The 12,858-nt window shown below is 37.9% G+C and overlaps 1 protein-coding gene across 10 annotated transcripts in view; it reads left to right on the forward strand.

The window, feature by feature from the left end:
* The window catches only part of KALRN (kalirin RhoGEF kinase), a 927,260-nt gene that overhangs the window by 709,891 nt on the left and 204,511 nt on the right, over positions 1–12,858 (forward strand). For all 10 annotated transcript variants that reach the window (XM_051985449.1, XM_051985462.1, XM_051985447.1 and 7 more), the window contains one exon: positions 9,186–9,432. In XM_051985449.1, the coding sequence (XP_051841409.1) occupies positions 9,186–9,432 (247 nt within the window). The remainder of the gene's footprint in view (positions 1–9,185; positions 9,433–12,858) is intronic.

Consider the following 12,858-nt stretch of genomic DNA (forward strand, 5'->3'; position numbering starts at 1 on the left):
TTAGAAAGAGAGATGGATGAATTAGACGTGATGAAAATGATAGATGATAAGACAAATGGATGGATGAGTTAGACATGGAGAGAGAGAGAGAGAGAGAGAGAGACAGAGAGAAAGAGAGAGGGATAATAGATAGATGGACTAATTGGAGATTGTAATGGAGAGAGAGTGAGAAACAGACATACAGAGGAAAAGACAGAAACAGAGGAAAAGGAGAGTTATGAGTAGACAAAATAGACTGATGAGAGAGAGAGATGGATGAATCAGAGAGACATGATGAGAGAGAGATATAAGATAGATTAGATAGATAGATAGACTGAATGGCTTGATTAGACATGTGAGAGATGTGTGTGTATCTGTGAGAAAGAAAGATGGATGATATAGACAGAAAAAAAGATAGGCAGACAAATGTATAGATTAGATAGATAGATAAATATAAAAAGGAATGGGCAGATAAAAGTAAAAGAAAGAGAATGAAGAGAAAATATGAATATGGATGATATTTGGAAGCTATGATGAGGGAGAGAGGCACATGTTAACATAACAATCACCACATAGTAATTTTACAGTATATATTTTGTTTAAAGTATATTATGTTTGTTACAACACATATATATATTGTTTTGTAATAAGTCAGAAGAGATCAATTATTGAGAGAACTGCTGAAAAACCGTAGAGCTTAATGAATGCTTTGCTGGTGGGGGGAGGAATTTTGGTGTATAAAATATATAAATACCATAAAATAGTGTTAGCCTATAAAAATGGAGTGGTAAGTACTTGGATAGGCTATCTTGAGCTCCTTGAGGGCAAGGACTCCTTAATTTCTGTCCTTGTATCCCCAGTGCCTAGCATAGAGTCTAGCACATAGTAGGAGTCTAATAAATGGTTGTGGTTAAGGCTGAGAACGTGAAAGGAAAACTAAGAAGTTTATTTTTTAAAGAGATCAATGCTTATTTCCTATAAAATACACATCAAGTTATTAGAGGATAAGAATACTAAAAAAAAAATCTTTAAGGGACTAGAAATAAATGACTTGCAGCAAAGCCAAGAAGTCCTGTGGGAAATTTTCAGTAACACAATAACATATGGAGAAGGCTAATGCAAAGTTCCAGGACAGAAGAGACAGCCCCTGGGGAGAAAGAAACATAGCAATGCCTAGTCTCTAAAAGTTTGGGGGCCAGCTGGCAAAGGCCATTCAGAAGAAAAGTTGGGCAAGCTGTGGCTACAAAGAGTTTAGAGGACTTTGATGAAAAGAAAAAAAAAAAAGGAAAGGGGAGAAGAAAGAAACATCGTTATCTTGAGGACAAATACTCTTTGGAACAGTGGGATATGGAAACACATAAGTAGGTAAAAAAAGAGTCAGATGAACCAGCCAGGTAGGAAAAAAATGAGAAGCAAAAGGAATGAAAATCTGAACTTATGAGATACTGCCAGTTTTATATTTGAAGAAGTAAAAAAAGGTTGTGGTTGTTTGATGGTGGGCAAAGAATTGTAAATATGTGTGAGGATTAGCACTGCACATAATTAATTTTCATTAGCTGGCATGCTTCATCACAGGCTGTAACTAAAAGGCTTGCTTTGGGGCTAGAATGATAAATCGGATATTTATGCTCAGGTCTGCTGAGATCCTTCAGTTTCTTCCCAGCTAATTCTCTCCCAAGTCATTGCTTTCACATTATCAACAGGTTACCCAAGACTTCCAGGTCTTGGTTTGTTTTTTGATTTTTCTTTGTTTGTTTTGGGTAGGGGGGAGTGGGAGAGTTCTGGTTCTAATTCTTGCCCCTCAGAACATAGAGAAGGGCTTGCTTCTCCTTCTGCCACCACCCAGCCTGATTTCTTCAGGAATCTTTTCTGACCTTTATCACTAGGAGCTATTTTCATTCTTTGATCTAAATGGGAAGGGGAGAGGGGAGGAGAGGCAAGGCTAGCTCTATTAATTTCCTTCTGCCACTTTATTTTCTGCTTTGCTCTAATTTGCATGGAGAGTGGGATCTAGGATGGTTGCCTTGATCACAGATAGTATCATTTTTGACTGGCAAGAATGACATAATGGCAGCAATTCACAGGCTGAGCCAGATTCCCAGTTGAATGAAAGTTTAGAGGAGATTCGGACAGAGGTAGTAGAGACAGATCGAAATAACTGTGTGATGGGCACTGTGCTTGATATATAGTAATCACTTATTAATTGCTCTAGCTCTCTATCTATGAGATATTTTCATGATTCTCCAATATGGCAGTCACTCATCACTCAGGCTCTGTTTGGGGGCAATATTTTGTGTAATACCAAAATAACCATCTGGTTTTTAACCAAATAAGATTTAGAAATGGTTTGCTCTGAGTAACTCATCTACCTGTCACTGGGTCTCAGTTCCTCATATTTAAAATGAGGGGGTTGAAGTAGAAGGCCTTTAAGATTCCTACCAGTTCTAAGTCTATGAGACCATTAACTCAATTAACACATAGCTTCCTTCCTACCTCCTTATTTAGCCTTAAATTAGGCTGATTCATAAGCTTGAATAATGTTGTCAGATCCTTAATGTTGTTAACCTATCTCTGTATATGCGAAGACATAGGAAGTTAGAAGAATTATAACCTTGATAACAAAGACCATACTAGTCTTTAAAAACGTGCATGTCTTCTCTGCAATAGAAATTGATCTGAGACAAGTCCAAAAGACTCAAGATGGAAATTGCTATCCATATCCAGAGAAAGAACTGTTAAGTCTGAATGCAGCTTGAAGCATACTATTTTCACTTCTTTGAAATTTTTATGGCTTTCCCCTTTTGTTCTTTTTCTTCTTTCACAACATGACTAATGTGGAACTATGTTTCCATGATTGTACATATGTAATCTATATCAGATTGCTTGTCTTGGGATGGGGGAGTAGGAGGGAGGGAAGGAGAAAAAATTTGAACTCAAAATATGATTAAAATGAAAAGTACATGCTTTACATGTACTTAGAAAAATGCTATTTACTCTTAAAACAAACAAAAAAAACTTGCATGATACAAATGGAGCTTGATCTACAGAATTACGTGAAAATTTTATAATTCAGGTCTGATGTTGTTTTATCACAAGACAGAGACCTAGGAGAAATTATAATAATAGTAGCACATTTATATATTTAATTAAGTTGAAAAGAAACACTTCATAATATTTCATAACAATACTGTCATAATAACCTTATGAAATAGATGCACATTATTTGTTCCATTTGATATATGATGAAAGTGAGGCTCAAAAAGTTTGCATGGATTGCTCATGATCACATGACCATTAAGTATCTGAGCCAGAATGTGAACTCAGAACTCATGACTTCAAGTCCAAAACAATTTCCATTGTATCATGAGAATATTCTCCTTTTTCAAATGGGGAAGAACCTATAATAAAAAGATTAAAGTCCTTTAAACTTCAGAGTTCTACTAAGTTGAAGAAGGGAAGCTACCAGGAGGCTCTTCTGAGAAGAAAGCAGTTTCCACTGAACTGTCCAAGGTGCTAGTCTTGTCTCTACCTGAGCCTCTACTGGTCTTGTTACCATTGGTCTTGCCAGTTCAGTGTACCTTAACCTTACTTGGATGCAGTATTCTGATTATGTTTATTGCCTATTTCTGTAGATTGACTTAAACCTTTCTTGACCTACCTGTATGCTTCTTTTTACCTTTTGACTATATCCTATTCTCTAGATCATTAATCTGGACCTAGTTCTACAGACATTGAATGTCACCTGGACTTGCCTATACATCTTTATAGTTTCTTTACATATATATACACACATATATATTACTATATAAGAAACACTAAAGTTTCCTACTGTATATCTCCTGTATTCTGGAACCTGTATCCTTAAATGTTATATAGCTGTTTTCTGCAGAAGAAGATTGGATTCTTTGTATTGATATTCCTTTTTTATCTCCCTTATTTCCTGCCCCATAAACAGGAAACTTCTACAGTTCTATTATAGAGGATAATAGAGGTCAAAATCCTGAAACTTAGTTAAAAGAAACTCAGGACATCCAGCAGCAAATGAATCCAGCTCCCATATCAGAGTCAATTGTAGATCTCCTTAATTTTACAGAGGACAAGATTCTTTTTGAAGTAGAATTTCCAATAGAGTTTGGCCATAGTCTGATCAACCCAAGTTCTAATCATATGTTGCATTTCTGAGTCTAAAGGAATAAAAGCAAAAAGCAGTCTCTATATTGTTTCAGAAAGCCTTCTTTCCCCAATAATCCATGTTTTTATCCAAAAACAACTAGGACAGTATTTGTAATGGAAAACCTGCGAAACTATCATCCCTGGAAATCATCAAGGAAAGATTATACAATATCTTCTTACATATTGGATGTCTTAGATATTCACGATATTATAAAATGTCAGTGCTAGAAGGGATTATGAAAAAAATACATGCCTAGAGCTAGAAGGGACCTCTGAAGTCACATAGCCCAAATCCATCATTTGACAAATGAGAAAAATAAAGAAATTATAATTAAAATGATTTGCCCAAGTTAGAATGTTAGTAGACAATGCCCAAGTTAGACAATGAGATTTGAAACTAGATCTTTACACTTCAGAACCAATGTCTTTTTCTCCCCACAACAGTGTGATTACTTAATTTTTGTTGCAATTATTCAGTCATATACAGTTCTTTGTGACCCTATTTGAGGTTTCTTGGCAGAGATATTGGAGTGGTTTAACATTTCCTTCTGCAGCTCATTTTACAGATTAGTAAACCAGGGCAAATTGGATTAAGTGATCTGCTCAAGGTCACACAGCTAAAAAGTGTCTGAAGCTGGATTTAAATTCATGAAGATGAGTCTTCCTGATTTCAGGTCCAATATTCTATCTCCTATGTCACCTGGCATGCCCTATTAAGTGATTACTTGACATATCCTCATTATTTTATGAATAAGGAAATTGAGGTCCAAGGAAGGAAGTGACATGCCCAGTATCATACAAGTATTATAGCTGATACTGGAACTCAGATCTTCTGATTTTAATCCTAGGTCTTATGCTGCTATATATTTATCTGAATGGAAGTAGAGAGCTAGAAAAGATGGATCACTTTAAGTCTCTCACTAAGCAAATCAGGAAGACCTACCTCTGCTGGAGTTCTTTCCCCCATTTCTACTCCTCTTCTGCCCCTCCTATTACTAAGCTCAAATGTCCCCTTCTACCCTCAATGAAACAGCATTCCAAGAACAATACCATAAGGACCTCTTCTTGCTTGCTTCTCAGATCCAAGGACCTTTCAGAGACTCCCTTACCATGTGTATCCTTTCTAATTAACATATTCATCAATAAACCCTCTGAAATGTACCTATTCCACACTTCTTCCATTGGCAGGCAGATGAAAAAGAGATCATTGGATAGTTGCTGAGCTCTTCCAGTGGACTGTGTCAGCAGTCCTGTATATATTTAGGGTTTGGTTCTATGTATCTGTCCATGACCAGAAGTCTTGGTATTCTATTACTGATTTCTGTCTCTCTTCCTGATGTGGTCTTTGTTTGCTAAGAGGACATAAGTAAGGCAGATAAGGACACCTAGTGGTATATTAGTGTATGTCTTCAGAAACTTGGATTTCTTCCCTACCTGGTAAAGCCAAATAATAGTTATAAAGTATTCCTTGGCTCTTTGGAAGAGGTGAGGGATGGAGGTGGGGGTGGGAGAGGTCACATAAAATTAGAGAGAAATATTAAGAGGCTGTAACTTCTTTAGAATGCAATAGGCTCCATGCCTGGAGGGAAGCTTGAGTGTTTACACTGCTTTTGAGGGCAAGAAACTGAAAGGGATTGAACCTTGAGCATGCTGCTCTGGCTTCCTAATGAGGAAGTGCTTTCTGCTGCCCTTCATAAGAGAAGAATCTTATTTCATTCTACATGTGCTCTATATGCCCCTTCCTTGTCCTGAGTATTTGTAACTGCCTTTGTTCAAGACCCCTCTAAATAAAGTTCCCAGGAAAACAGGCAAATGAAATTAGAAAAGGGCATTTCAGTCCCATTGCACAAGTTACATTGTGCCTTTTAGAGAAGATTTCCCACTATGATCTATAGACTAGGGGAGGGATAGTAAGTAATAGAAAGTGAAAGAGAAGAAAGAAGAGATAAGTCAGGATCTGGGGAAGAGAAGGAGAAGAAGGGAAAAAGAAAATTGAGGATAGAAAAGTGAAAAGTAGCAGAGGGGTGACAATTGGTTAGAATAAGAGAATATGAAGGAAAAGAATAAAAAAGAGAATAAAGAAGGTGAAACAGAAAGAATAGGAAAACGGGTGAATAGGAAGAAGAAGGAAGGGAAGAAATGTGTGGAAAAGAAAAAAAGGGGGGGAAAGAGAGAAGAGACAAAAGAGAAAAAATGGAAGGATTAGGCTTAGAGCTTCTTGGTACTCAGAAAAGTCAAATGGGGGGAAAATGAATTAATAATGTTTTCCTACCCCCCCATCTGCACAGTAGTGACTATCTGGCAGCTTCTCAATCTGCTGTGATGCAACTCCCACTTAAGGAAATGTCTTTAGCAAAATAGACAGACTCTGTTCCTGAGATAGAGCTTCATGCATATTTCCATTGTCATTCAGTCTGATTCATCATCTGAAATTACCATGTCAAGGACAGCTGCGGGGGTTGAGGAGTGTCCCAAGTTGGACTCCTCCTAACTTGCCTATTTCTACTCTATGATGCCATCATGCTCTCAGGCCTCCAGGCTCAAACTGTTCAAGTCATTCTTGACCTCATCTTCTTGCTCCACATCCAATCATAGAATCATTGGTCATAGGACTCTGGATAGAATAGGAAGAGACCTCAGAAGGCATTGAGTACAACCCCCACAAGTCACCAGGCAGTAAAGAGCAGAGCCAAGAGCCAAACCCAGGTTTCTCCAATTCCAAACTCAGTGCTCTTTACCATAATTATAGCAGGTATAGTACTCTTTTACCATAATTACTCTCAATCAATTTACAACTAGTGTCTGTTTAAGCTATAAAGTAGTTCTCCTATCACTTCTTTCCATAACTTTCCCACTGCTTCCATCTTCATTCTGATACTTATTTACTCTCACATATTGCAATAACCTGCTAACTAGTCTCCTGTTCCAGTCTCTCATAATTTATTTCCTTCCCCCCAAAATAAGATTATTATTTGAATATTAGAGGTACAGAGATCTTCAAGATGATCTTGGACAAACACTCAGATCACTTGGATTTCAAGCCAGCAACTTTTTCCACCAGATCATTGAAAAAAACAATGTTCTTACAAGTCAGAAGACCTGAATTTAAGTCCAAGCCTTGTCATTCACTAGGTGTATGAAACTGGCTAAAACTTAATCTCACTGGTACTCAGTTTTCTTAGCTGTAAATTGAAGGGATTAGACTGAATGTTCTTTAATGACTCTTCCAACTCCAGGAATCAACCTATGTCTCTGAATTTCTTCATCTTCCTAAGGCCACTATTTTCCTCAAAAACTATCAGCAGATTCCCATTTCCTACTAATTAAATGCAAACTCTTTATCCTTGCATTCAAAACCCTCTACTGTTTATTGCCTCCCTCTCATTCCAGTCTTTTCTCTTCCAACCCTCCAATCACAGGGGCAGAGGGTACTAAAGTTATTGAAGAGATATGAGAATACTAGACCTGGTGCAGTCTTGCAGGATGCATTTAGTGGTAGAGATTTCCTAGAGCATGATGATGGTAAAAGCCAAGAACAGGGAATATATGCAATTCCTCTTCATGTAACCTGCACCATTCCCTGAAGACATCTGTAACTTTTCTACCATCTCACCTTTGTTCATACCATTCCGCATACCTCCACTGCATTCCTCAACCACCTTGGCCCGTTCAAATCCTACAGGTTAAGACTTTCATGAAACCTTCCTTGATATTCCATTCCCATCCCCACAATTAATGATGAGCTGCCCATCCTCTTAATTCTCCTAGTACTTAGAGGATTATAGGATCATAGATCTGGAAACAGAAGGGATATCAGGTCTAACCCAACCCCTTAATTTTCTACATAAGGAATCCGAGATCTAGAGAGATTGAGTGACTTGCCTAGAATCACTCCAGCAATTAAGCCTCATTTTGTACCTCTTTCCCCTCTTCCTTCTTTTCATCTCTTAAGCTTCTTTGTTTTATATTTATTTGTGTATTGGTCTTATCTTCTTAAAGATAGGAACTATGTCATACAGATTTCCAGATCCATAGATCGCACAGTGTTTTATATAGCATGATCTTAAATTATGGTGAAATGAATGAATGAATACTAGAATTAGAGTTCCAAAATGATGTTTGATACTAACAGTGGTACTAAACTTTAAATTATGTAAAATCTTTGGATTTTTTGCTCCTAATTCCATCCCTTTCTCAATCCCCTCCCAAACCTGTAAGTATTACTACAATACCAAGAGGAAAACCCACTGCTTAAAGATGACAATGGTATTTGTGGTCAGATTTGGAGATTTTATTTGAGAAATGATGATGGAGTGGAGTATTGAGCGTGGGGCAGGGATTTTGGAAGCTGGGTGTAGAAACAGAGCTTCTTAAATTTTTTTCCACTCATGATCCCTTTTTTTCCTGAGAAATTTTTACATGGTGCTGGGGATATAGGTATATAAATCAAATGTTTACTGATAAATCATAATTTCATGACCCCCACATGGATCTGCAATCCACAATTTAAGAAGCTTTGGTGTAGAAGAGTATCTATATCATAAATGCTTTTGACAAAATTCAGTTTCCCATCAGTTGAACTTGATTCCACCTTGGAAGATTGTTAAAGACACAGTTAGCTGGAGACTTGGTAGAAGAACACAGAGGAACAATTTCAACCAGCCAAGGATAAATATTAAACAAAACTGCAACTGTAGTAGAGCCCAGGCTCTTGGCTCAAATACAACTAGAGGGTCTGAATTGTGTGGATGATGGAATGTCCCCCATTTAATTTCTTGCTTTTTCTCATTTTTCTTTCCTGCCCTGCATCCTTTCTCCCATATCCCCCTCTGCTTCACTTCTTTTTCCTTCCTTCATCTCCAATACCCTTCTTTCTCACTGAATTGCCTTTCATTATCCTTCCTAATGCTACTTCCCCTACCTCATTGCTCTTCCTTCTTTCTCACCCTTTCACTTTTCCCTCTATTCTTATCTTTCCTGCCTCCTCCCTTCTCTCCTTCTGACCCTCATCCCTACCCACACCCTACCCACAGCTCTCTGGAGGATGTGAGCTGACCGTGGTGCTCCAGGACTTCAATGCTGGCCACAGCAGCGAGTTGACCATTCAGGTGGGACAGACGGTGGAGCTATTGGAGAGACCCAGTGAACGACCTGGTTGGTGTCTAGTCCGAACCACTGAACGAAGCCCCCCACAGGAGGGTCTGGTTCCCAGCAGCGCACTCTGCATATCCCATTCCAGAAGTAGTGTGGAGATGGACTGCTTCTTCCCTTTGGTGAAAGGTAGGGAGAATTCCGAGTCGGGGGAGAAATTAGGGGAAGGGAATGAGAGAAAGACCAAGAAGAAAAAGGAGAACTCCTCTCTCTGTGTGGCCTGGTCTCAGATTCAGAACTCAGTGGAAATTAGCTATCTATGAAACTAGGACTTTATTACATTTTAACTCCATTGAATTCATCCTTTTCGAGGCTCAGATTATAAAGGAAATGGCATAGAAGGCCTCAAAAAGTAGGTGTAGTAAACAGTGGACTGGAGGTCGTTCTGTCCTGACCTCAATTCTGGTCCTACTTTGAGTGAATCTTACTGGAATTTGGTAAAATGAGATTAAATTTAATTTTTTTAAAGTCCTTTTAAAGGTCCTACATGAGAAAATACGATCTCTGTCCTTGACCAGAGCTCATAACAAGCCCTGCTTGCTCATTTCTGCACCCTGAAATCCCAAGGATGTGTCCCATAGTCAAGGTTACAGAACAAATTATAGAACACATAGACAAATAAGGATAGGAAAGGGGATGAAAGCAATCCTTTTCCATCCTTCTCTCATCAAGGATACTCTGAGGCACATTCTTATGTCGCTGGAAGGCTCTTTGTTTAGAGCTGTGTTCCAATTCCTTTTCTCTGTACCTCATATTCTATATGAACCAGAGAATGCCACAATTATAGAACTTGGAGCTGAAAGAGTTAGCAGGTTATCCAGTCAAATCATGCCATTTTATGGATCAATAATTCAATAAGTATTTATTAAGCATCTACTATGGTCCAGATATCTTCTTGGGCACTAGGGATACAAGTAAAAAGAATGAAACAATCCCTACTTACAAAGAAGCTTACATTCTAATGGATGACACAGTAAGCACATATAGGAATTTATACAAAATACAATATCAAAATATATATACAAGTAACACATACAAATAAACACAAAGCAATTAAATCCAAGGTATTTTGGGAAAGTGGGCTCTAGCAGTTGAAGGGATAAAGAAAGATTTACAGAGTCCCTTGAAATATGTGTTAAAGGAAAAGAGATTCTGGGAAGTAGAAAAGTGGAAGGCAAGTATTTCGAGTATGAGGATCAACTAATGAAAACACAGGGAAATGAGAAAGGGAACATTGTATGTGAAGAACTGCAAGAAGGCCAGTTTGACTAAACTGAATAAGGACTAGGAGGGAAATAAATCCATATTTCCAGTGAGTCTGGAAATACAAATAAATGATTTTAAATGCTAAATAGAAGAGTTTATATATGAATATAGAAGCAATAGGAAGCCCCATAGTGGATCAGGTAAGGGAACAGTGTACAAAAAAGCTGAGACCAGAGAAAGGAAGCTCCTTATTTAGCAAGTTAATGAATTAAGAGACCTTTTCTCTGCCTCATGCTATCTTCTAAACTAGGTCCTATTTGTTAATATGTCTGTAGGAACCATCCCTTAAAAGTGACTTCCAGACTTGCTGCTCCTGTTTTTACTTTGAATCTTATCTGCTTCAGTCATTTAGTACCAAAAATTTAAAAATACCCTCCGAATAGATGCAGTGACATATGGCCACAGTTGTGGGCTATATGGGACAAGGGAAATGACTTATCATAGGAATGAAAGGTAGGGATAATTGTGAAATATGCCAAGATTTCTCATAAATTGTCTCAACTAAGTACTAAGAATAAAGTGCTAAGTGTTAAGAAGAGTGTGCTAAATATCAGGCCAAGTATCAGGAATGATTAGGGCAGGGGGGGATTGTAAGAGGATACCTAAGTTCAGGTGTCCAGGGATATAAGGGAAGAGTCTTTTAATGATGATGAATATGCAGAACAGAAATGGCTGGAAATGACCAGCGATTATTAAGTATCTATAAATCCAGAAATTGATTACTCTCTTGCCTCCCCTCCCTTATAAGGAAAATGAAAATATAATAGTGTAGGACAGCCAGAAGCAAAAGAGTAAGGGCTGGAGTCTTCTGTTCTCGAATTCATTATGAATTCTATTGTATGCTCCATAAGGAAACCCAACCTCCTCTTTCCTGGGAAGTCTATCTCAATCTAGACAATTGCCCCAACCTCTGTTTAAGCACACCTGAATTTCTGGTTATCATTTAGTTTCAATCACTGGTCATGAAACTTAGCATGGTGGATTTAGCACTTTACAAGCTAAATAAATGGAGCTCTAAAAGAGGTAAGATCTTATATTTCAGAATCCAGAGATACATATAGGAAAGAGCTCAGAATTTTAGGGCCTCACAGCTGTGTAAGCCCCTTTCTAGCCAGTTAAGCAATGACTCAGTCCCCATGGTATGTAAAACTGTACTAAGAAAAGGAGGAAGAAAAGGCAGAGCCTCTATATCATGGACACACTTGCATTACTTGCACATTTGCACACAGGATTGTTGTGAGCAAAGTGCTTTTGCAAAGTGAAGATCACTACATAAATGTGAGTGAATTTGTGTTTGTTATCCTTATTATGAAAGATCCTAATATAATGGAGGAGATAATGGTATTGCCTTTAAAGCGTCCCCATCTTGATGAAGAGAGACTGGAGACCCAGAAAAGTCAATATAAATTTGTGAATCATGTTGAAATCCATGTTTAGCCTTTTCTCTGGCTCATAGTCCAATAGAGAACTTAGATCTAAGAGGTAAGCTCTTTTACACACACACACGCGTGCGCACACACACACACACACACACATACATTAATTATATTTCCAGAGAATCACCCAGGATATCTTTGATGTCATTAGGGTCATAGTCCTTAAAGCTAGAAATACTTAGAAATTGTATAGTACAACATACAGTTCAGATAGTCTTCCTTGTATGAATGAAGAAGCTAAAATCCAGAAAAAAATAGTTTGCTGAGAGTATGGGGAAAGGAAGAGAGAGAAAAGGAGAATGGGGCTTACTCAGGAAAGAAAGAAAAGAAATAAATATTTATTAAGCACCTACTATGTGCCAGGACACTTTGCTAAGCACTATACAATAATTATCTCATTTGATCCTCACAATATCCTGATAGGTAGGCTACTATTCTTATCCCAATTTTATAGATAAGGAAAGTGAAGTGGGCAGAGGTTAAGTGGTTTGCATAGTCACATAGCTAGTCAGTTCTGAAGAGTGTCAGGCATTCAGAGGCCAGCATTTCCTCTCCTGTGCCTCTTAGCTTTCCCTCTACCTAAATCAATAGTAGAGTAGTCAAGCTCAATTGCCAGATTACAAACCTAATTTTTTATTTCTACCTGGTGAAGAATCCCTTAAATCAGGAGTTCTTAACTAGGGGTCCATAGACCAACAATGGGTGGCTTAGATCATTTTTCAGAAGATCCATGAACTTAGATGAGAGAGGGGGAAAAAAGATCTTTTTTTTTTTCCTAGTTAACTGGTACAACAGATATAGTGTTGAACTTAGAGTCAGGAAGATCTCAGGTCAAATCCAGCCACAGACAGTA

The sequence above is a fragment of the Antechinus flavipes genome, chromosome 3 (assembly GCF_016432865.1).
Source record: "Antechinus flavipes isolate AdamAnt ecotype Samford, QLD, Australia chromosome 3, AdamAnt_v2, whole genome shotgun sequence".
Taxonomy (NCBI): Eukaryota; Metazoa; Chordata; class Mammalia; order Dasyuromorphia; family Dasyuridae; genus Antechinus; species Antechinus flavipes.